At 57.7% G+C, this 22,702-nt stretch overlaps 3 protein-coding genes across 3 annotated transcripts; 2 read left to right on the top strand and 1 right to left on the bottom strand.

The window, feature by feature from the left end:
- On the top strand, positions 1–6,574 carry NCLIV_057210 (conserved hypothetical protein; the record flags this gene model as incomplete). Its single annotated transcript, XM_003885277.1, has 7 exons — positions 1–2,679; positions 3,110–3,272; positions 3,536–3,753; positions 4,259–4,715; positions 5,126–5,376; positions 5,735–5,883; positions 6,355–6,574. 7 exons carry the CDS (start codon positions 1–3, stop codon positions 6,572–6,574), a joined length of 4,137 nt encoding a protein of 1,378 aa, XP_003885326.1.
- A 3,381-nt stretch (positions 6,575–9,955) lies between these two features.
- On the top strand, positions 9,956–12,546 carry NCLIV_057200 (AT4G21860 protein, related; the record flags this gene model as incomplete). Its single annotated transcript, XM_003885276.1, has 5 exons — positions 9,956–10,049; positions 10,752–10,802; positions 11,201–11,329; positions 11,871–11,973; positions 12,414–12,546. The coding sequence occupies 5 exons, from the start codon at positions 9,956–9,958 to the stop codon at positions 12,544–12,546; spliced, it is 510 nt and encodes a 169-aa protein (XP_003885325.1).
- A 1,876-nt stretch (positions 12,547–14,422) lies between these two features.
- NCLIV_057190 (conserved hypothetical protein) lies at positions 14,423–22,602 on the bottom strand (the record flags this gene model as incomplete). The annotated part of the gene is made up of 10 exons (XM_003885275.1): positions 14,423–14,568; positions 15,080–15,353; positions 15,828–15,968; positions 16,308–16,751; positions 17,341–17,499; positions 18,006–18,417; positions 18,590–19,018; positions 19,702–20,381; positions 20,726–20,872; positions 21,298–22,602. The coding sequence occupies 10 exons, from the start codon at positions 22,600–22,602 to the stop codon at positions 14,423–14,425; spliced, it is 4,137 nt and encodes a 1,378-aa protein (XP_003885324.1).
- Between the last annotated feature and the right edge of the window lie 100 nt (positions 22,603–22,702).

The following is a 22,702-nucleotide window of genomic DNA, read 5'->3' as shown; positions in this document are numbered from 1 at the left end:
ATGGACGGGCGTTGCTGCGCGCCGGCGCGCTCGGCCTTCGTTACGCGGGTGTTCGGACACTTGATGTCTCCGCTGGTCCTCGTGGGGTTGTCTGCGGCGATCTGTTTCGTGTGGTGGTTCGCGTTTCCCCTGCCTTGGCGGGCCTTTCCCGCCTTCCGCTTCGCGCCGATGAATGCTGTGTCCAGCTTTGTGGTTCAAGGGTCCGACGCGAATCTAACCCTAGATGCCAGGCTGTTCACCCCGATGAACCTCTGCGGGCTGCGACCGAAAGGAGACTCCCAAGAAAGGTGGAGGATCGTCGAGAAGTTCCTTCCGCCTCGCTACCCTTCGCTGGCTACGCAGGCACCGCCTTCATCGCCGTCGGCGCACGCAGCCGCGTCTCGCAGTTCGCGCGCCGTCGTTGGAGATCTCACGAGCGACGGAGCTCGAGGTGACCGCACCGCAGCAGAGACTCGCAGACAACGCACAGAGGCCCGCGACCGTTCCGGGGACACCACCGCCCCCGAAGTCGTTGTCCGGCCTTTCAGAACTGGCGAAAGATTCCTTTCTCTCGCGAGATCTCCAGATGCCGCCTATCTCGCGCTGCGGGGAGTGGCGAGCCGGAACTTACTTACCGACGCGACCGTCGAGGAGGGCCTAGCGGCGGGCGACCGCTGGCAGCCTTCTTTCTTCCCTTCCTCTTCCTCTTCTTCCTCTTCCTCCTCTTCCTCTTCTTCCTCTTTCTCTCCTTCCTCCTCTTCCTCCTCTTCTTCCTCTTCCTCCTCTTCTCCGTTTCCTAGGTTTGCTTCTTCGCCTTCTTTGCCGCCGATTGCGCCGCCTGCGTCGCTGTCGACTCCGTTGTCTCTGCGCGCGTTGCAGGAGGAGCCTGTGCCAGGGGTTGATTTCCCCGCGACTCGTGCATTTATGATTTACGTGCCGCAAGAGTACGACAGCGGAGGCACGGCAGAGGACCAAATCGTCCAGGCGTTCGGTTTCGTCGAGTCCTGGCGGTTCGCCTTCGGCATCCCCGAAAACCCCGAGAGGGAACCGCTGGTGGCAACGAGCAAACTCCGGGGATTCACGACTGTCGACGGTCTCCAGCTGAGCAGCGGCGTCGCCGGGGCCGGGAAACGCGGCCGACTGTGGAGACCGCCTTTGCTTCGTTTCCGTGTCAGAAAGCATGCGCCTGCACGGCTAGCCACGGGCACCGCAGACCCGAGGCCCAGTCCAGTGGGTTGGAGGCGAGGCGACACAGCCGAGGCGAGGCAGAACGCGAGTGCAGAGAGAGGAGATGGCGAAGAGGCGAGCACGGAACTGGACGACCCCGGCCGGTCTCAGCAGGAGGCGGCAGGCGCCTCCGTCGCGTCTTCCGGCCGTTCGGCCTCTTCGCCGGAGGACCAGGCTGGGGCGCGGGGCGAAAGGAGCGGAAATGCCGAGGCGTCTTCGGCCTCGTCCTGGGGCGTTGGGGAGACGGGAATGCCCGAAAAAGAGAAGAACGAGCAGCGAGGCCCGCGACGCCGACTGGGAGGGGCGGGGCGCAGCGCGAGGTTGAACAGTCGCCACCATCGCGTGGTGGAGGCTCCCGTCGTCAACGACGTCCTCTTTGTGACGGAGATGAAGACGAGGGGGGAGAACGTTCCGTGGATCTGCGATGAATTGTCGTCGTTTCCGTCGCTAGACGCGTTTCGCCAAGACCTCGTGGACCGTGTCAGCTTCGGCCTCGCCCAGAGGCGGCAGGCCGGCCGCGACGCCAAGACGCCGAAGCGCAGTCGCTTCTCGTTGCTGTCCTTCCTGTTTCCCGGAGAACACGGACGGGGGGAGACGGCGGCGACCGGGCACGAAGACGATTCGGAGGCAGTGAAGGCGTCGATGGAGCCCGGGCCATTGCCGAGGCCGGACAGAGGAGTCTGGAGCAGCGGCTCGCGAGACAGGCGCTCGGCCTCTGTCTCGAAGCAACAACCGCGTCTCCCTGTGAACAGGTGCATCGTGGTGAGACTGACGATCGACGCCACGCAACGCAGCGACGTTTGGAGCATTCACCCGGCGATGCACTCGGTGAGTGCTCTGACGCATCCGCTGCTGGAGTGGATCCTGCGGCAGTACGACCTTGCAATTCGAACCGACAACGACACCTTCCTGACCCCTGCGTTGTTGGGGCGCGAAAACACGCCCTGGCTCTCCCGTGTCGCACCGCCGGGGAAGTGGAAAACCGCGCACGACGTGCGGCGAACCGCACTCTCCACTCAGACAGGCAGAGAGCGAGGGCGCGAGGAGGACAAGGAAAAAGAGGCGGAACAGGCGAGAGGGAATGACGGGGAGCGCGAGAGCCCGGCGCCTGGAGCGAACGAAGGCGACCGAGTGTCTTTCATGCCGCGCGGAAACCGAGGAACTTCTGAGAAAAAGCCCGACGGTGTCGCGGGCTCGACGCGGATTTTTCTGGAGCGCGGCAGCGTGGGCGAGGGGACTGTCGCTGTGGGAGCTGAGTTCCGGACGCGTCCTGGCGACGAAGAGAGAGAGACAGGCGAAGTCCGGTTCGCGTTTTTCACCGGACGCGGCGGTTACTACGACAGAAAGAATCGACGCCTGCTGCCGGAATATGCAGCCATGCTCGGCCTTCGCTACCAGAACCTGGGCTACGTCGGAAGCACGTGGTACGGCAGGCCGGCCGACATCGTGCAGGCTGCGCGTCTCACTGTGAAGGTGAGTGAAAGGAGACTTGGGGACGGAGACACATTCGACGTGCCCTGGATGCTTTCCTCGTGACGGTGAAGGCGACGCTCGCGGAGGGCGAGAGAGAAAGAGCCGGCCGACGTGAGGCGAGAAAGTAACAAACGCGAGAGCGGAAAACTCGGACTGTCGTGCGCTTTACCGTCGAGGGTCGCTCGTCCATCGCGTGTGATTCCAACTTCGTCTCTGTTGTCTTCTCTCTTCTCGCGCTTGCCAGCGGCTCATCAAGTGCGTGTGGAAAGGCGCCGAAGTCTTCTTCGCACCTGTCGTGCTCTGTCTCGGCGTGTCTGGTTTCTTCTTGCCCTCTAAAAGATGAGACGGCGGATGCAGGCCGACTCCGCACACGCGATGTGGCTTTTCCTTGAAATGAAACGCCCCGATGGGTGCGGGATTCTCTCTGTAGATCGGCGAATCGCTTCTCCACGTTGATCCGGTCTTCCGGCGCGGAGGCGGCGAATGGCCATCGTGGTACCGAGGCGTGCTGCTACTCTACTCCGCGGAACTGGCCGTGAACCACCTTTTCGACAGAGAAGATGTCTTCATTCGCGCCGATCTCCTCGACACTGGTAAGCATTTACGTGCATGTGTGTGCATGCAGATATGCGCGTCAGTACGTCTTTTATACATCTGTGTCTCTGAGTTTCATGCACTTGTGCACGTGCGTGCGTAGGTGTTCAAAGGTTTGCATGCATTTGGTTTACACGCGTGAAAGTGTCTGTTGATGACGTGACTGGGGCGGCAACGACCGCACTGGAACTGCGGCCAGCTCGGTTGCTTCCGCTTCGAGGCGCGAACAGGCTTCCCCTCCAAAACTTGGGTTTCCTTCCAGACTCGGTCGCCCAGGTCGACTGGCGAAGTTCCCCCGCCTTGCACGTTCACTGCTGGCATACGACGAGTTTCTTCAGCAAGTTCGCGTTCCTCAAGGGGGATTATCCGCTGCAGTGGTTCTACTCTTTGAACTACGACTTTTTCGACATACGGTGGTACAGCTACACGAACGCGGCCAACGGCCGTGAACGCCGCCGCCTCCAAATGCAGAGCATGCGCGTAAGAAGCATTGCGGGTTCTGAAAAATTCTGACGCGTCCTCTCTTCTCTCGCTTCTTCGTGATTGTCTCTGCGCTCACCTTCGTCGCAGCGTCGTTGTCGTGGGTTGCGTTTCTCGACGGCGAGACTCGTGATAGAACAACTCGCATTCCGTCCCGGGTTCCCGACTCGTTCGTCCTCTCAATCTCCATTTCGTCCCTGTTTCTCCACCTCCGTTCCGATTTTTCCGCGGGGCCTTCACGCCCACCCCGTAACACTGTGAAGACACTTCTCGCGACACGTATTTTATCCCCCTAGGGCCGTCGGAGCGACGTACGAGGGCGAGCATTCAACGCCGAGCCGCGGCGAGATTCTTCTTTTTGTTTCCGAAAGTTCCTTTCCGGCGGGACTCTGCAGGCTACATGCGACACTCACCGTCCCGGATGTCTGTGGAACGCGTTTTTCTCGAGAGGCCTTTGCGATCGCGTTGTTGCCCGTCAGCTTCGCGCCTGTGTCTTTCTTTTCAGCGCTTTCGAGAGCTGGACCTGAAAGGTCTGTCGGCGAGAGAACCTCTCAACGCACACGGCGCCCTCCTCTCGAGGCAGAACAACGCCGAGAACGCGTCTGCTGATGCGCTGCCTTCCCCCGCAACCTCGATGTTAATCCCGTCTCCGTCTCGGGCGTCTTCTCCGGCGCTGGCTTCGCCGCTCGCCTCGCCAGGGGACAGACTGCCGCCCGGCGAGGCTGCGTCGGTCCTTTCGGGCCTTCGAACAGCGCCTCTCTCGTACGCGCTGGCTGCACATCTCGCCTTTCCCTTTCAGACGTGCCTGCCTGACGCTCCGCATCCTGTCCAGACGAAGGGCGGCGCCCAGCGATGCTGCCCGACGCGATGCCCCAGCGAGCGCAGCGAGAGCGCGATAGAAGGAAGGAGTTGCTGCTCTCGTCCCGACGGCGGCCATCGATGCCTGGCGCCTCCGTGTTTGCGTAAGTGATGTAACGCCGGAGCTCGCACATATTCGCCCGGGGTTGGTTCAAAAAGCCGCGCATTTCGAGACTTCAAGGCACAGAGGAATGACGGCTCCGTCGGAGTCCACGCGTCCAGGCGACGGTATCTGTACAAACACATTTACGTACCAACATTTATATAAACGCACGTGTATATATAGAGATCTGGGTTTTGGATTAATGAACCACGACCTCCTGGGTTTGGCATTCGAGTTCTTTTGGCGTGGTTTGGAGTGAACCTCGCTTGCCGCTGCTGAAGTTCTCTCGGTGTCTTCCTGCGTCTGCCTGTGCATTTTTCACAGAGCGACATCCTCATTTGACGCGATCTCTCTGCTATTTCTGCGCCTTTTGGACTTCCACTTTGTCTTCGCTGCCTGCGTCTCCTGCAGATCCGTCCGAATTTTTATGGCTAGTCGACGGCATCGTCGCTCGCTCTGACGACGGGAATCCCGAGTCTGTGCCTGAGCCTGATCGGGGCGAGCCCGGGGAGGATCAAGCGGAGGCGACAGGAGAATCGGAGAGACTTCAAACGCATCCAGCACTGCTGAGACGCGTGCAGCCGCCGACGCCGCAGGCGACGTGCCCCGCCTTCTTTCCCTTTCCCTTCGAAGGAGGCAGGCAGTGCTGCGCGACAAACAAGGTGAGACGATGCCGGCTTCGAGAGCCTCGACACGCGATGACTCACGTGCACTCGTTTTTTCACGAGAGCAGAATCGGCAACGCAGAGGTCCGTTTCCTCTCTCCCTACTAAACTGCCTCTACCTCTGGATCTCTCTCTCTAGCCGTGTATCTGTGTACTTTGCCGTGGCGAGCGATTGAACGCCCACGACGCTGAACCAAACAGTTACAAACAGATATGTGTGGATGTGCATACTTGCATCTGCATGGTATATATATTTACACGCAGGTGTGGGCGCGGACTCGGCTCATGCAGCGCCTCATCGCAAGATTTGCGAGGTTTGCCTCGTGTGGTGGTCATCTGGTTCGGATTTCTGCAGGACTGCGACGAAAGGCCATTGAGACTGGAGTCTCGCTGTTGCTGGCGCGACGGCGCTCGGCGGTGCCAGGTGCCCGGCGCAACTGCATGCGGGCCTCATCCCGTTATCAAGCTTCTCCCTGCTGAGAATCCCTTTAGGGTCGGGATGAGGTACGTCCACGGGACTGAGCAAGTTCACAGAGGAGGAAAGAACGCCCTTTTGTCTGAGACGCGACAAGCAGATTAGAGAGGCAGAGAAACCTGCGAGATGCATCTGCAGCCGAGAGCAGCGTCATCCCGTGTTTACCTACCGTTGTGCATGCGAGCGTCCACGTCCCTGTTTCCTTTGTGGTTCGTTTACCTCTTCTGGTTTCCTCTGGCAGCGGTTGCGCTGGAGACGGGGCTTGGAACTGTTCGATGAACCTCAACTCGGGAGCGTCTTTGTTTGCTTCGCCATCGACGTCTTCACAGCCCTTCAACGAGTTCTCCTTTCGCTCGTGCATCTGTCTGCGTCTCTGTACGCGCGGCCTGTGATGCTGCACCATGCCAGAAAAAATGGGGAGGGCGCAGAGCTTTCGTCGCTTTGCATGCACGTGCATGCATTTTGCCCATTCTCGTGCTCGCCTTGCGGCTTCCGTTCAGCGCCGCCGCCACCGCCTTTGCTCCGGCGAGGGGAAGTGCACCATCCGCGCCGCGTTCGAGCCCACCGCTGCATGCGTCCACAGAGCAGTTCGCGAAGGCTTTCGACGTGTTAGGCGCAGCAGCTGGGGGCGGCTCTCTGTATGCTGTCCAAGAACATGGCACCAGCCTCGAAGCACTTCGACAGTTCAGATTCACGCTGCGGAAAGAAGCCTTCATTTAGAGGCGGGACGGCAGCGAGAATCGCCGGGACGAGCAGTCGAGCCACGCTGAGACAGCGGGACAACACAGACACGTGCAAAACACACGAGAGACAAACCGATAGCCGTGACCACATCTTCATCCATGTCTTCATCTTGCTCTTGCCCTCGATGACCGTTTTGCTCCTGTCCCTCAGCATATACTTCTCTGTTTGCGTATATACAGACGTAGGAAGTAGTCGGCCAGCCAGGCGGGTTTGTGTGCGTGGAGGCGTACCCCTCTAGGCAGAAAAGAACCAAAAAGGTGTTCCAGCAGGACTGCCTTTTGCTTTGAGGACTCGTGAGATGCAGTTTTAAGAAAGAATGCATATGCATGCGTAGTTGGTGGACGTGGATAAACGGGTGTCCGCAGTGCTCGGCCATCTATCTTTTTGCTTTCCCTCTGAGGGGCTGCCTCGCCGCACGCGCTGTTCCTTCAAAGACAGCAGAGGAACTGGGTTTTTTCAGGGATCTCTTTGACCAAAACACAAACATTTCGCCCCGTCGCCGACCGCTCTGACGTGTACCAGTGGACTGCGGAGTTGTAGCGTGTGGCGCGTTCTTGATCGTGTGTCGCTTCTGGAGCCGTGCTTCCCGGCCACAGACGTCCACGTTTTTCGCAAGAAAACTCGTTTTTTTTTTGTTTTGATTCCCAATGGAAACCGGCTCTTCACAGCCCAGAGCAGGCACACAGAAAAGCAGGTGTGTATCTGCGAGATACTTCAGACTCTCGCCGTCGCCCGTCTCTTTTAGCCTCCTGGCGGGTCCCCGCCTCAGCCCCCAGCCTTCGTGGTTTTTGCTGGGCTGTTTTTCCTTCCATGTCTTGTGAGGCGACTCCTGAGCACTTTAAATACAGCCACCGTTTTTTACGGTTGATGCGGGTGTGCGCCGGTACGCTGTTTGCAAGGATATCCTAGGGCATGAGGCACAGCTACGATTTCGTAGTTACGGTCCGGCTTTTGTGTAGCATCAGGTTGTGGTGAACTTCTCTGGAGACAGGAACAGCCCCCCCCCCCCCCCAGATGGTGGAGGATTTTACGCCGCCTGCCTTCCTAGAGTGGGTGGACTCTCTCCCGTTCGTCAAATACGTATACAGTGTTGCGGCGGATATTGAATTTTTATCCGTTAGCCCTCTTGAACGGCCGTTCGACCGATGTCAGTGACTAACAACCATCCAAGAGGGACTTGCAGGCGCCTCGAAGGAACTTCCCGGTTGGAGCCTAAGCGGGGGAAACAGACAAAAGTGAAAACGTGCGCAAGAAATATGGCGTGTGTGTGACTGCAGTCTTCTCCGTGCGTGTCACAACGTGACGCCGGATGCCTTCCATCGTCGTTGGGAACTCCTCTGATATGGCCGCGTTGTTTCGGCTTCGTTTATCGTTCACTGCCTGCTCGGCCTAGATAAGCGCTCAGTGAAGAGGTTCGTCATTCCGAACCAATGCAGAATGCTCCATATCCCTTCGGTGTGTTAAAGCCGATTCATAGGTCGGATCCACGAACCGGTGTTCTCACGGTTCACCTATCGATAACGCGTTTTTCGAACAGCGAACTGGGACGTCTGAAGGGACGCTGCCTCTTTTGTTGCAGAGCTGTTTGCTGTCATTTACGACGCTCTCTAAAGCTTTCTTGTGCATTATGGATCAGCCAAACGGACATCCGTAAAACCCTTAGGTACAGAGTGAACCCGCTTCTGTGTCTAGGAAGCGCACGACCGGCTTATAACAGCGTACCCGTGACACGGGGAAAAACATGGCAGAAGCGACCCATACAGGCAAATTGGATAATCCACTGGTTAGCAGCCTTCTCTGCTCTGATCTCCGCAGCGGTTTGCCGACGGCAGGCCGAAGCCGAACCGTTACCGGATTTGATTGGAACCCTTTGCACCCTTAAATGTTCATCTGGTCTTTCGCGCAGCGGGTCTGAGCTCTGTGTGTCAGCGCTGTCTACCTCGGCACACTCCAGAGGGTGAAGACGCGCGGTTGCATCAATTCTCGGCGAGATTCGAGTGACTGTGCGACACGACACACACACGAGGGGAACCTCCCGTCCCGCAGATCCGCGTGTTTGCTGCTTGCTCCGAGGTTTTTCTGTGTGCCCCGAAACCGTTTTGCGCCCCGTCGCCGAAGCGCGACTGCACCAGGAAGGGTGCGTGAGAAGAGTGTGTCTCGCGAGACGCAGGACGGAACCCGCGAACGCTGTGTCACCGAGGGGGAACCTTTTTGCCGGGGAATGCTGTTCTCGGGGTAATTCTGCCCGGCGAATCGCGAAACAAGCTTGTCACAAGGGGAGGCGACCCCGTGGTGTGTGCGAGCGCAGCAACGAGTTTCCGTTTTTTGCAGTAACCGCTCTCGACGCTTTCCTGGCACGCGCCCGAACGACAGAGTCGCTCGATGAGGCCACTGGGAACGCGCCTTTTTGCTGGGGGAAGGCATTTTGACACGTCGTTTTTTTTCTTGGCAGAGGCCGTTTTGTTTGTTTTGGCGTCGTACCGTCCACAGCGACATGTCCTTTTTTCCCGTCGCTTTGATAAAGACACCGTCATCCGACTTCGCGAATGTTCGCTGATTGTTTGCTCGCCGGCGTTGAATGTGCGGCGCCTTAACCCTTCCGCATTGTTCCTCCGCCTTCTTCCCGATGCCTTCTTGTATTCCGTCGATCGGTAGCAGAGTCGTTTCGCTCTTCCGGTCGATTCCATCACCGCATGCCGAGCGAATCCCCGCCGACGGGAACGCGGCCTCCCCTGAGACGTAAGTCCGAAGATTCCCCGATATGCGCGGCACGCAAACACCCTTTTCTTCGTTAGAAGCGCGCAACGGACGCACGGAACACCCTCCTGGTCTCCGTGGGAACGAAAGACCCGTGGTAGACACGGTTCACCAATACCTGCAGATGTGTGCGCGCCGTTCCGCTACGCTTCTGCGCCTCGTGCTGTGGCCGGTCATGTGCATCTTCCGTCCGCTCGCCTCGTTGAAAGACTTACCATTTTGAGACGAATGGACCGGTGACGGGGCAGATGTGAGCTGAGCAAAGGAACAACCGTGTGACGGCGCCGAGTGACGCAGAGTGTCTAGACACACCCGATGGAACTCTCCGACATGCGACAGTCGAGAAGCACAGGACGCGACGACGAGAGGGATTCAGTTTTCGGTCCTGCGCCCGTCGCCTCGAAACCGCGGACGGCTTTTCATTCCGCTGCTCTCTTCCTCACTGCGCCTCCGGTGCTGTTTCTCCCTGCTGATTTGTTCACGCGATGCAGGAAGTCGGCGAGAGAAAGAGGCTCGTCGAAACGCCGGTGGCATTCAAGCAGCAGCAGCTCCACCACAGTGTCGGGGAGAATGATATCGAGTTCGCCCCTTCAGTCCGCAATGTCGATCATGCCTCCCGAGGATTCCATGAAAACCGAAGTGTCGCCTTTTCCTGCGGCCAAGACCGACGCGCAGTGGAAGGTGCTGCTCACACGTAAGCGGGAGAAAAACCTTCACAGGGGACGAAAGACGTCTGCAAAAACACGCGCGTACAGGGGGACGTGGACCCGTTTTCCCCGATGGGCGTGCAGACAAAGTCGGCTTTCGTGTCCCTCCTGATACACGCGCAGCAGTTGTCGAAGCAAAACTCGGACACCCGTAACTGCGTAGAAACATGTGGAGCCTCACTTTTGGTTTGACAGTTGCTAGCGGGACTCTTAGCTTTAACGGACGGCGATGCGCTCCGGGTGTCCGGCAAGCTGAAGGGTACACGTGGTCACAAACGAGCGTGTTCCGTTTTTGCTACTGGGCAGCTGCGTGGAGGGGTTTCTCACGCGTAAGGCGCTCCGAAACGCTTCTGAGAGAAGTTCGCTTGACTCCAGTTCCGACTGACAACGGGCGTCCGTCCCTTTTGCGCCTCGGTCTTTAACTCCCACTAGGACAAGTAGATCAGCTGATCCCGTGGAGGGGCTGCGTTGCGACTTGTTGTCTGTCTTTGTTGCGCTTGTCCTCTCTTTCGTCTCCTTTCCCCACGTGGAGGTGGTGTCTCGTCCCACTGACTGAGGAAGCGCTTTGTTCACGCGTCGCCTTTTCGCCGGTGTCGCTCTTTCGGGCGTTTCTTCGGCGCTCGCCTGCATGCCAACCCGCTCTCTCAAGTTCACCCTCAACTTGCGGCTTCGACCTTTCCTTTCTGCAGCGGAGCAGTTTCGCATCCTTCGCAAGAAAGGCACCGAGGCGCCCGGAACAGGTGCGTGGAGACGGCGCAATGCAGAGACGATCTGGTGACTCATTGCCAATGCCGGGCATACACAACAGCTTTCCGAGACTCAGGATACCCCCGACGCCACACGCAGAGGATTACGCGTGCGCATGCATCAGCCTCTCGCTCCGACCCGTGTGGGAGTTCCCGACACCCGAGATGCGTTTTTTCAGAAATATGTGTGTTTCGAGTTCCAGACATACATACGCTCATGTACCCTCATGCATGCACATTTGTCCATGTATACCCATGCAGATTCATATACCGTCTTTAGTTTGCAGCGACTGTACACAGACGAGCCTGCGTAATACATATGTGTAGCGTCCGTTCTCCCGTGTCAGATTTCGTCTCCTTAGCCTTTGGTTGCTTGATGTTGTTATTAACAGGCTACTACAACAAGGTGTTCCCGACTAAAGGATACTTTGCTTGCGCAGCGTGTAGACACCCTCTGTATCCCGCCAGTGCAAAATTCGCGGCCGGGTGTGGATGGCCAGCTTTCGACTGTTTCTTCAAAGGTATGTTTTTTTCATTTTCTCATTCGCCGTTCGGCATTCCTCTTCTCGGTTTCACACGTCGTCCGCCTTCTTTTCCTGCGTCTCTTCGTCTCTGCTTGTCTCCTTTCTGCTTCCGCCCCCATTTGAAACCATTCGTTCTTTTCGGCCGTTCGCAGCCTTCGAACGCTTCACCTTTCTCTTTCCTTCTCGCTGTACTTTCGGTGGCATTGCAAGTGCATGATCCTGGTCTCTCGACACTCTTTTCGTGCTCTGTCCCTCTCTTGTGTTCGCTCGCGTTCCCCCGCGCGCTGCGCCAATGGCCCAGCTGTATCGTTAGCACACGACTCAGCAGAGAAAGGACGGAGAAGAGGCCCGGAGTGCTGGCGAGAGATGCCGTTTTTTGTTCCCTCTTCTTGACCGTCGTTGTCGTCTGAGAAAATGCGTCTAGGTCTGTCACGTTTGCCTTCGCCGCGGCGCGTTGCAACTCAGCATTCCCGCTGGGTTGTCGGCCTTCTTTTCCTCGAGCGCACGCGCAGTCTCGTGGTGGTTTCCCTCTTCTCAGGTTCTGTTCACATGCAGCCGGACACCTCCTTGGGAATGAAACGCGTGGAGATTGTCTGCGCGAACTGTGGCGGTCATCTCGGGCACTTGTTCGAAGGCGAAGGGTAGGCGAGAACAGTCCTGCGAGCAACAAGCGAAAGGATGCGAGAAACGCGTTCACCTTGTGAAGGTCATGGAGAAAATAAAGCGGCACACAAGGCAGGGGAGCGACACGAAGGAGCGAACCAGAGTTCGAGAAAGCGATTGTTGAAGGGGAAACTCGAGAGAAAACAGGAGAGGCAAAGGACCGCTTTCCGCGACGAGGGGAAGGCAGCGACGAGGGCGGGGCTGCGCAAGCAAATGAGGATGAAAGAAAGAACACCGAACTAGCGCTGGACGACACACAAAACATATCGGAAAGGCGTTGCCCGAAACCACGTACCTCGATTCTCACGCTCAAAAGAGAAGCTGCCCGAGGTCCGGGAGGGTTGTTGTTTCCCACGCTGTCTGCCGTGTCGCCGCCTTCTAGGCAGGTTCGCGGTTGTTGGGGTGGTGTTATTCGCAGATTCACCCAGACCAACGAGCGCCACTGCGTGAATTCGGTCTCGATCCGGTACATTGCTGACGCGAAGCCGGCCCCCCCGTCTGCAGTCACCACGTACAAGTTGGAGCGGGCGAGGCAGGCGCAGCCAAAGTGAGAGCCAAAACGCAGCTCCTGGTGGGGCGCTTTGCGGCTATCGCGAGGACGTGGAGAGTCCAGGCGTGCCTGCGAGAGGCGGGGGCGAGGCACAGACGGCCAGGGCGCTGAGGGCGAAGCGTGTGTTAAGCCGCAGAAAACTCCGGCAAAAAGGAGGGGAGCGACAAAGCGGCTAGCCGACTGCTGTCCCGTTGGTCTCGGCGCACAGCACTTCTTACGTGTGCATTTTGGTTCCTCCAGTCTCAGTCTCAGTTTCGGGGGGGAGGGGGGAGAAAAACGACAAAGGGAAGGGGGGAGAGTTTCGTCCCCCCGTGGAAGGTGGAGCTGAAGCAAGCAGATGAGAGAGGAGAGGCCGAGAGGCCAATCGGAAAAGAAGGGCGAGAAACCCGGAGCGAAGAGCGCATATGGGCGAATCAACAGACGCGGAAGGAGCCATCGTCCCTTGGTCGGCGGATATACATGTGTGGAAGGAGGGGAGCGTTTTTTTGTTTTGGGCCCCAAGAGAGTGCGAAAGAGACGCTGGAGAGTCTCTGCCTCGTGGGAGTGTGTGAGTCGGCTGTCGGGGCGGATCGCGCTAAAGGACAGCGAGATGGGCGTAGGCCTCTGTTCGTCACAGAGATATCTTTGCATATCTGTAGATATCTAGATGTATATATAGCAGGTAAAGGCAAACTGTACAGAGAATCGAGAACAAGCAACGCAGCGCTTTGCAGTTCCCGCGTTTTATCGAGACGTCAGCGTAGGCAAAAATGGAGCAGAGGGGGGGCTGTCTCGCGTTTTGTGGACCAGAAACACGGTTATGTCTGCATGGATGGGCTTTGTCTCTTGTCGGCTTACACCAAACGCGCTTTGACCAGTTGACGCAAAGTGCGGGGAAGTAGCCAAGGCGCTTTTCTTTCCGCGTTTGGGTGAAAGCGGCCGACCACGCAGTCAGGTCAGGTCCAGATGCGAGCTGGCGGCGCGCCTCCGTTTTGTTTGGACCCAACGAATTGTTCAAAAGGGTAATCTGTGTCGAACGGAAAACCCCAAGACAACCGACTGCACGCCCGTCAGAGGCGCCACCAAAGGCCTGGGGACAGCAGAGAAACTAGAATGATTTTTTTTCTCTTTCATGCGGTGCTGGGTTTCTGTTTTTCCTCTCTCTGCTGAGTTGAAAAGGGAGAAGCGAGAAAACGCCCTATGTGGACGCGGGAGAAGATACCGACGGGAATAGGCAGCGTCTCTGGCCAGTTACGTCCACGCTCTGGCGAGTGCGTACACCTCGAGCGACCGGAGGCAGCTGTTCAAACTCAGAAACCTTGAAGTCAGGGATATGTCAATCATACCGCTTCACGAGATGAACGCCACACTCGAATCAGGCAATCTGTAGACCTACTCAAAAACAGGCTCTTCTCATTCTATCTATCCAGGATATAGGATACATATCGCTTTCGCCGTCTCTAGTAAATCAACGTCAGCGATATATCTATGTATTCATCGACCTGCGTGGGAGCATCCACGAATAGCGTGATTATCCATTCGTATAACATGAGGGCGGCGTCCGTCGGTTGCTGCGATGCATACAAAGAATAGAGGGACAACACATCGCGGCAGGACACCCCCCCCCGGGTCGAAGGTTCACCGAGCCGACGACAAAGGCACCGACCAGGAAAGGGAGAGAGACAGCGCGGCAGCGAAAGACGTGGCTGCCCGACACGCAGAGAAATCGACTCACGCGAGCGAAACGCGAGAGCGAAGGACATGTGAGAAGCACGAAGAGACGAATGTGAGGAAGAAACACGGGTTTTGAGTGGAAGCGAACAGCCTAACCATGCACCGACGCGCGTGCGGGTTTGCACACATATTCTCGCATCACAGCCCCCCGCGCGTTTCGCGATCTATCCTCTCAAGAGATCTTCGAGGCCTTCGGCCGATACAAAGCTTCCACCCAGCTCCCCGAGTTTCGAGTGCTTCTTCACGTGCTCGCGGAGACGTTCAAGACGAGCGTCGCGATGCATCTTGCCCACAGATTTCCGCTTCTTTCCTGGAAACAAGGGAGAGAGGAGCGAACCGCAGAAGCCACACTCTGGAGAAGCTGAGGCCGGCGACCAGAGACGAAGAACGCGAAACAGAGGAGACACACAGCGGAAGTGGCCAAGCAGCAGAGATACCCCGTGTTTGGCTACTACAGCGAAGCGGCGAAATGCGACGAGGAAAGACAAACTCGAACACAGATGCGTGAAGCACCATTCGCAGGGGGAGACACGCATGCAAACAAACGCGAGACACGCACGTATCGTCCGAAAAGCGTCAAGATATCCACCTGATCGAAAAGTCGACCTACCTCTTTTCACAGCTACCCCAACACACACACACACACACATCTATATCTCCACATTTCTCTAGTCCTATCTATCTACCCATGTACTTCTCTGGATTCTTGAGATGCACGCATGTAACCACCATCGTGTACAGATATGTATATCTCTATGCTCCTCGTGATCTGAGGAAGGATGGAACGTCTGAGTCTATTGTCTTGGAAGCGGTGCGTGTACCTGCTTTGGGGCTGTCGCCTCCATCGCTGTCTTCTTCTGGATCATCGTCTCCCTCGTCTCCTCCGAAGATCGCATCGTCCATCTCTTCATCACCAGAAGACAGCGCGTCCCAGTCGACCTCTCCATCTTCTCCATCTTCACCGTCTTCACCTCCTTGGTCCATTTCGCCTTCCTCCAGATTTTCGAAGCCGTCGTCTTCGACATCGTCGTCTTCATCGGAAGCGGCGTCTGCGCCGAATTGCGCAGCCAGTTGCTCGGTGAGGAAATTGTCCACCTGAGCACAGCAACCACACCCAATGGGGATGTGAGAACTTTGTTGCCAGGGCGTCCTCCGCTGCCTCTACATTTTGCACTTTGCTCTGATTTTTCCTCGCCTCTCCGATCCGTGGAGAAGCCTCTCTCCTCATCGCTTTCAGACTGGAGACTCCAGGTGTCTCCAGGTCCCCTTCCGCCTTCGCGAACTGAACACTGCGCTGTGAACGCCTCGTGCTTTTGCCTTTTGCGTCTCTCTCTCTCTTTCCGCCGCCCCCGTAGGCAGCCTCGCCTCTCAACACCGCTTCGCATCATTCTTTCCTCTTGCCAAGTCTGACTCTTCGATTCGTCTAAAACCAGAGCAATCCCCACAGCCTCTCGTCCTTCTGTTGTCGGGGTCATTTCCATCGCGTTCCGTTTGTTTTCACCGGATTCTCCCCAAGTCCCTTCTCCATCGGTCGGCTGGGAGGGCAGAGACGAAAAAAGCGCGTCTTACCTCTTCGTCGCTGAGGAGTTGGTCTTGCTTCTCGTCATCGCTCTCGTCGATTCGCTCTTCGTCGCTGCCTTCTTCGGGCTCCTCGACTCCCAGCGTCCGCTTTTTCCGACGAAGTTGCTCACTCTCGGCAACAAATGGATCCTGCGTCGAATCCAAAACACAAAGACTCCAGGAGGGACACGCGTAACCATCCACAACTTCGTGCTTGTTCTCCGCGTCAGATCTCCGCTGTAGCTATACCTCCAGTCTCGACCTGGCCTTCGCGTGGCGGTTCCCGTCCGTTTCGCCGCTGTCTTCCGGTCTTCTCCCGAACTCAAAAGACCTCGAAGGGACTCATCTCGCCCTTGCTCTCTCTATCTCTATCTCTCTGCGCGAAGTCGCCTTCCCCCGTCTGCTTCTGTCCCTGCGTGTTTGCCTCCTCCCCTTTCGTCGTTCTCGTTGGCCGCCGCTGCTTTCTACGTGAACTCCGCCACAGCGTACCTGGAAATAGAGCGCCATGAACTGTTCTTGGGGCGGCACTTTCTCGCCTCGAGCAAGCCAGTGGCGAGCGCTGTCGAGTGGAAAGGCCGCAGCTCTTCCGAGGGCGAAGGGCGACTTCGCCTTTGCTCTTTCTGATCCTTCGGCTCCCTGCTTCGCTTTGCTCTTCTCGCTCTCCCGCCCGACCTCGGCTCTCGGCTTATACGCGAGAAGATCCAGCACGCGACTGTGCGTGAGAGACGTGGAGAGCGACACGACGCTGTCTTCGTCGTAGTCCATCTCCAGCTTTTGCCGCTTCTTGGCCCTCTCCCCCTGGCCCACGTGCGTTTTCTTTCCCCTTCCCTCCGAACTGCATGCGCCGTCGATCGTCGAAGCCGCCAGAGTAGACACGGCAGGATGGTAGAACGCGCTCGCTGCCGCCAGCTCCCAAAGCCGCGTCTCGCAAGCCTGAGACGCGGAGAGGCAGAGACCGGAAAGGAGATCCACCGCGTGCAAAACTCCAAGAAAAGAAAGACCTGAGGAAGCGAGAAGACGGGAGCAACCACGGGGCGACAAGGCGCAGCCAAGGCGCAGAGGCTCCCACAAATGCCGGGTGGGAGCAAACGACGTTCGGGGCGGTCGTAGGAAGCGACACGAGAAACACACTGGTGTGTACATACTCCCAAAGGTTGACATCCGTAGGCGCTAGAAAGAAAGATGAGTCAAAGACAGAGACACGATTTACAACCACGCATACACATATCGACGTCTACGTGTCGCTCTGTGCACTGCTTTTGCGGGAGTGCGCCGAGCTGTTCTTTGAGTTGTGTGTCGCTGAGTTTGGAGCCGGACTGCCGTTCACGCACAGCGAGTCTGGGGGCAGGATGCCACTGAGTATAATAACGCTACATAAAACGTTGATAAGGGGACGTAATGCTCTCCCTCGCTTCGTATATATATATATATATATTTATTTATATGCACAGGAATGTACGTAAAAACTAGAGGCGACACCGGCAAACATGTATGATACAATATACTTTTGTGGACACCGTACCCGGCTGTAGCGAGGGTCACGTTTTGTTGGGTCGTAGACGCAGGGGGGGCGGGAGGCTTTGTCGCTTTCGTCATCTGTTTTGTTTTCCTGGACACGTTTCTTCGTCTCCCGCTTCCTGGATGACGCTCTTTCACTTGCTTCGGAATCTGCAGCAATGTCCTGCATGAGCCGAGAAGACAGCGCAGGCGAAAGATCCGGAAACATGCAGAAGCCGCGACACAACTTCTCAGCGTTTTTCAGATCCCCAACGGGGAGCACCACGCGACTGCGAGCTCCAAACACAGGTTCGGAAACGTTCAACAGAGACAGTATATCCACAGTGCTGTAGGTGCCCTCGGACCTACAGCACTGTGGATATGCGCATGCTTTTGATCATCTAGTTAAACAATCACGGAAAGATCGCAGACATATCTCCATATCTACATACCGATTCATATATACATATATATATATATATATGCGGTCATACGGAATTAAAGACGAAGTGGCATGTGCATGTATTTATAGAGATATATATTCATGTGTATTCCACACACACACATACACACCACTGCTTTTCCTCATCCATGTCTGCCTGCGTCCGGCACGCAGGCGCACACGTTTGCCTATTCCTTCCCCTCTCTTTCGGGTGACCTCGCGAGGCCCGACTCCGTTCGATGTCCTACGCGAACGTCTTCGTCATCCGCTTGCAAGTTTCGTTCCCGCTCGCAGAGGAGCTGCTCGACTCGACTCTGTTTTGTTTGCGCCTTGCCCGCCAGCGCCGCTTTTCCACGCAGCACGCGGGCGTCGCGTTTCGCTCGCGAAACAAACAGGGCGGAAATGAGAGCCGCAGCTGCAGCGACACCCGGCGGGTCGGGGTGCGCGAGGCCGACCTGCAAGATCCGTTTGCAGACGGCGACGGTTCTCTGCATGGAGAGCGAAGCTGCGCCGGGGGACAGTGAAGCCGAGTCAGCAGGTGAGGAAGGAAGCGCCAGAGAACAAACGAGAGAAAGAAGCGCAGCGCGATTTGACGCGGCAAACACCGCCGGGTCGTTCAGGTGTTCGTACACCACGCGGCTGAGGCGATCGGAAGCGGCTCTGAGAGAAGGGAAGAATCGCACGCAGGGGGGAAACAGCGCACAAACTGTGAGCCGAACACATCAAAGAAAACCGAAACATGTGACAGCCACCGTGTTGCGGACGACCTCACGTTCCGTTCTCCCTTTTGCGTCCCTCCTTCCTCTCTCTGCTAGCTCCGCTCTGCACTTACTGTGCGGTTTCTGTGAGGCGATGCAGCAGGCGAAGAACGACGATTCGCGACGCCATCGACGGCAGCGTGTGCGCCAGAGCGAAAAGCGTTTCGAGCGTCGCCGCCTCCTCGCCTCGCGCGTCGCCATTCCTATCGTCCCTCTGCGCGCGCTGTGCCTGGGGGCCTCCAAGAGCGGCCGAAAAGGGCGAAGAGGCCGAGTCGAAAGGGAGGTAGGGGAGCGCGCGGTGGAGCCCGTTGAGGAGCGCACGCACGAGGCGGTTCAGCGACGCAAGCGTATACAGCGGCGGCACACAGGGGACTGCTTGCGCCGAAGAGGAAGGCTTCGTGCGGGAAAGGCGCGACTGCAACAGAGCCGGGAAACGGTGGAGCTGCGTGAACACTTGGAGGTAGACGCGAGCGACTTGCGCAGCGACGTCGCGGTCGGTGTCTCTGCAAACAGGAGAGGACAGGAGACACACGAACCTCCGCCTTCTAAAAAGGCAAACACGAAAGTGCGGAGTGACGGATAAAACGCACAGGGCGGAAACGGTGGAGGGCTGACCTACAACGAATCTAAAAAACACCCGTGCACCAAAGCCCAGGACAGGAAACCTCAGAAGAGGAAAAAGAAACATACAAATCGACACTCCAAACTTCGTGGAGAGAAACACAATTGCCTCCACCCGACAGTTTGACGCTCTGAGAAGAAACGAAACAGATGCATGTATATATATATATATATATATATATGGTGATGCAGATGCATGTGTGGGCATTTTTGGGATTTGAAATTTCGGATATTTGTATCACGCATTTCCTTTTTCTGTCCGATTCGACGGTGGGATCTGCCAGGGTCTTAACAAGGAATCGAGCACGTGCCATCTACTCCGATCTTTTCTGCTCCTTTCGTCCACTTTGCGGCTGCGGAGTGTCGCCGCGTCAGGGCCTTTTCCCCCGAGGCTTGACCCGACGAAGGAAGGGAGCGGCTGCGTCGTGTGGCGTGCCACCGCAGCGACTCGGATTTAAAGCGGTCTTCTGATTGCCAATGGATAAATCAACCGAACCACGTGCACGTTTCCAACCGTCCCTGGGGGGCTGGCGCGCCCGCGCGCGACGCTTTTCAGAAGGCTCACTTGTGGAACTGCAACTCCGAGAAGAAGAGCACGGCGCGGTACACACCCTGAAGGAAATCTGGGAGCTTGGCAGGCATGAGCAGCGTCAGGATTTGCATTTGAAGAGCTTTGACTTCTATCGGGGGGAGAGGGCGAAAGCGACGCCCTTTCGCTCCCCCCATCCTTTTCCCAAATACCGACACAGCCCCTCCTCTGTCTTGATCTCTCTCGTGATCTCTCTTTCGTTCTCTCTGTTGACCTCTCTCTTCGTCATCTGCTGCGTCTACTTCGTCCTCGTTTGCATCGCCGAGTATCGCCTTTTTCCGCAGCGCTTCGCTTCCGGATCGGAGGAGTCGAGTCACGAGTCGCCCCAAGAGCTCGACGCGCTTGTTCTTCTCGTTCTCCTTTCCTTTCGCCTTCCCGCCCACGCCGTCTTCCTCGAGTTCGCCCTGCGCGCCGTGCACGCCGAGCGCGCCTCGTTCCATCAGCCGTCTTTGCCGTCTTTTCTCTTTCTTCCGCGAAGACGCCGAAAGGGAGAGAAGCACGGCGGCCCACGTGGCCTCGGCGCTCGTCGCTGCGCGGTTCAGCGCCTCGTGCAAATGCGACAGGAGAAAGTTCCCCACGTAGACGACTACGACGGGCTTCATCGGCGCGTGCCGAACAAGCAGCTGCGCCAGGAGATGCGACGCAGAAGATGCAATCTGGAAAAAAAGAAACAGGTGGAGACGGAAAATGGACGCAGAAGAGGCGGAAATGCCTGCCGAAAAAGGCGCCCGGCGGCCTAGCAGGAGACTCTCTGCATGCGGGGGGAGAGGAGAGAGACTCTCTGCATGCGGGGGGAGAGGAGAGAGACTCTCTGCATGCGGGGGGAGAGGAGAGACGGTGCAGAAGCGTGCGAGTGGTCGAGTGGCGACGAGGCGCTCGCTCGGGCTTCCTGGAAAGCAGAGACACGTCGCTGCGCCGGCCGAAACACCAAACAGATATAGAGGCGATCAACAGAGGAGCCGTGAGGACCGCCAAATTCTGACAGCGCACGAGAACTCACCTGGTTTTCGCGGCTACCGAGCGACCGGACGAGCAGCGAGAGCAGCATTTGCTCCTCTTCCTTCTTCCGCATGAGCAGACTCCAGGCGAGCCTCAGCGACCGTCTCGCGAAGTGTATCACCGAGTCGGACACGCCGTCGGAGAGAAGCTGGAGAAAAGACAGGAAGCCGCGAAGAAACATGGAGAGAAATGGGCGCACACAGACGGCGAGACGTCGGTTGCATGCGATTGAAGCCTCGCGAGGGCTCTCCGGACCCGCGTTTCGAACCCACTACCACCGAAAAAAGTCGCGCCGCGATTGATCACAACAAACTCGCACAAACCTATAAAAGACGGATCAAAAATGCTTTAACACAGACTTCGTTCTCTCCTCTCGCGACGCGTATTCTCTTTTGCTTCCTCATTCTGTCGCTGTCCATGTCCCTTCTCGCTCTGCGTTTCCCTTCCACCGACTCCTCCCTCCATCGCCTTCCGTTTCGCAACGGACCCTCCCACGACACACAGACCCCGGAGATTCGCTCTCTCGCAACCCCGTCATGGCCCGCGTTTGCGAGTTGGTTTTCTTGCCTGAACAAACGTTGCGTAGATGGTTTTGAACTCCGCTTCGAGCCGCCACAACATGGCCAGTTGAAGAAGCGCCTGTTCCCGTGGTTCCGCGCCGTCACCCACGTCGCGTTTCTGCTTTCTGTCCTTCTCAGTGTCTCGCTGGTCTGCGTTGCCTTGCTCGTCCGCTTTCCCCAAGAGCGCCCATGCGCGGTCTCTCAGCCACTGAGGCTGCTGCGCAAGGCTGCGGAGTTTGCGGTAAGCGGGGAGAATCAGCGGTCCGTCGAAGAGCGTGAAGGCAGCCTCCACTGCACTCTGGCAGTTCCCGCCCCACGTCCGTCTCGCCGCTGCGTCGCTCTTCTTCCTTCCGGAAATCATGTAAAGCAACTTGTACAGCCACTTGCATGCACAGAGAGGTTGCTGCTGAATCAACAGACTGAGGGCTGAGAGGGTGTCTCCACGCGTGCCTTTCTTCGGCCCGCCAAACTCGCCCGCAGCCCCAAAGGACTCGGCTTCGTCTGCGTCGTCTTGGGCTCTGCGTCCGGCCTTCTCTTTCTTCGCCTTTCCCGCTCGCGCAGGCGCTGCGGCCGCAGCCGCGCCTGCAGGCTGGTTCGCGAGTTGAAGAAACCAGCGCTGTTCAGAGTCTTCCGCGAGGAGCGCTTCGTACTCCTCAGAGAGACGGAGAAGCAGGCGCTCGCCGAGGAGGAAAAAGTAGGCGAAGAAAGCCTCTTTTCGGGCTTCCTCCGCTTGGGCGACTCCCGGCGGCTCCGCAGGGACCGGGAGGACGAGCACGGCGCTCTCGACCTTCTTGAGCGCGACGAACCACGGCATGCGGTCCCAGGTGGTCAGCCAGTCGACGGGGTGGGAGCCGCGGAAAAGTTGCTCAGCTTTTGGAAACGAGAACAGCGTTCCAGACACAGGCGCCGCAGGGGAGACAGAGGGAAGGCGAGGCGGCGAGGAGGCGTCCGAGGGCGAGGCCTCGTCGCTGACGTTCGGAGACGGCTGAGAAGCAGAGAAGGACACAGAGGATGAAGAGGCGGGCGGGATCAGGGAGCGAGAGGAGGCGTCTTCGTGCGTGGGTCCGCCAGGTGTACCTCTGAATCTCCCTCCTCGGCCTCCCATGCCGCTTCCCCGCCCTCGAGAGATTCCGCCTCGGGAGAAAGGCCGGCCTCGCCCCCCCCTCTCAGTCGCGGAAGGTCCAGAGCGAGACGAAGCGCCCCGACCACGCCCACGAATCGAAGGAGATCGGCCAGCGCGTTGATGGGGCGGGAGACTCGAAGACGAAGAAGGACGGGACCCAGAGGGCCGCCCGCCGCGCGGAGAGCCTCTAGGCATCTTGTGCGAAAAGCGGGGAATCTCAATTGTCTCCGTTCACAAAGAGCCTCGGAGATGAGAAGCACATGCTTCTCGCCTTTCCCTGCGCGCAATACGCCTC

Source organism: Neospora caninum, chromosome XI (genome assembly GCF_000208865.1).
Source record: "Neospora caninum Liverpool complete genome, chromosome XI".
NCBI classification, from domain to species: Eukaryota; Apicomplexa; class Conoidasida; order Eucoccidiorida; family Sarcocystidae; genus Neospora; species Neospora caninum.
Note: the sequence above shows the minus strand (reverse complement) of the source record. Positions and strands in the feature narration are given on the sequence as shown.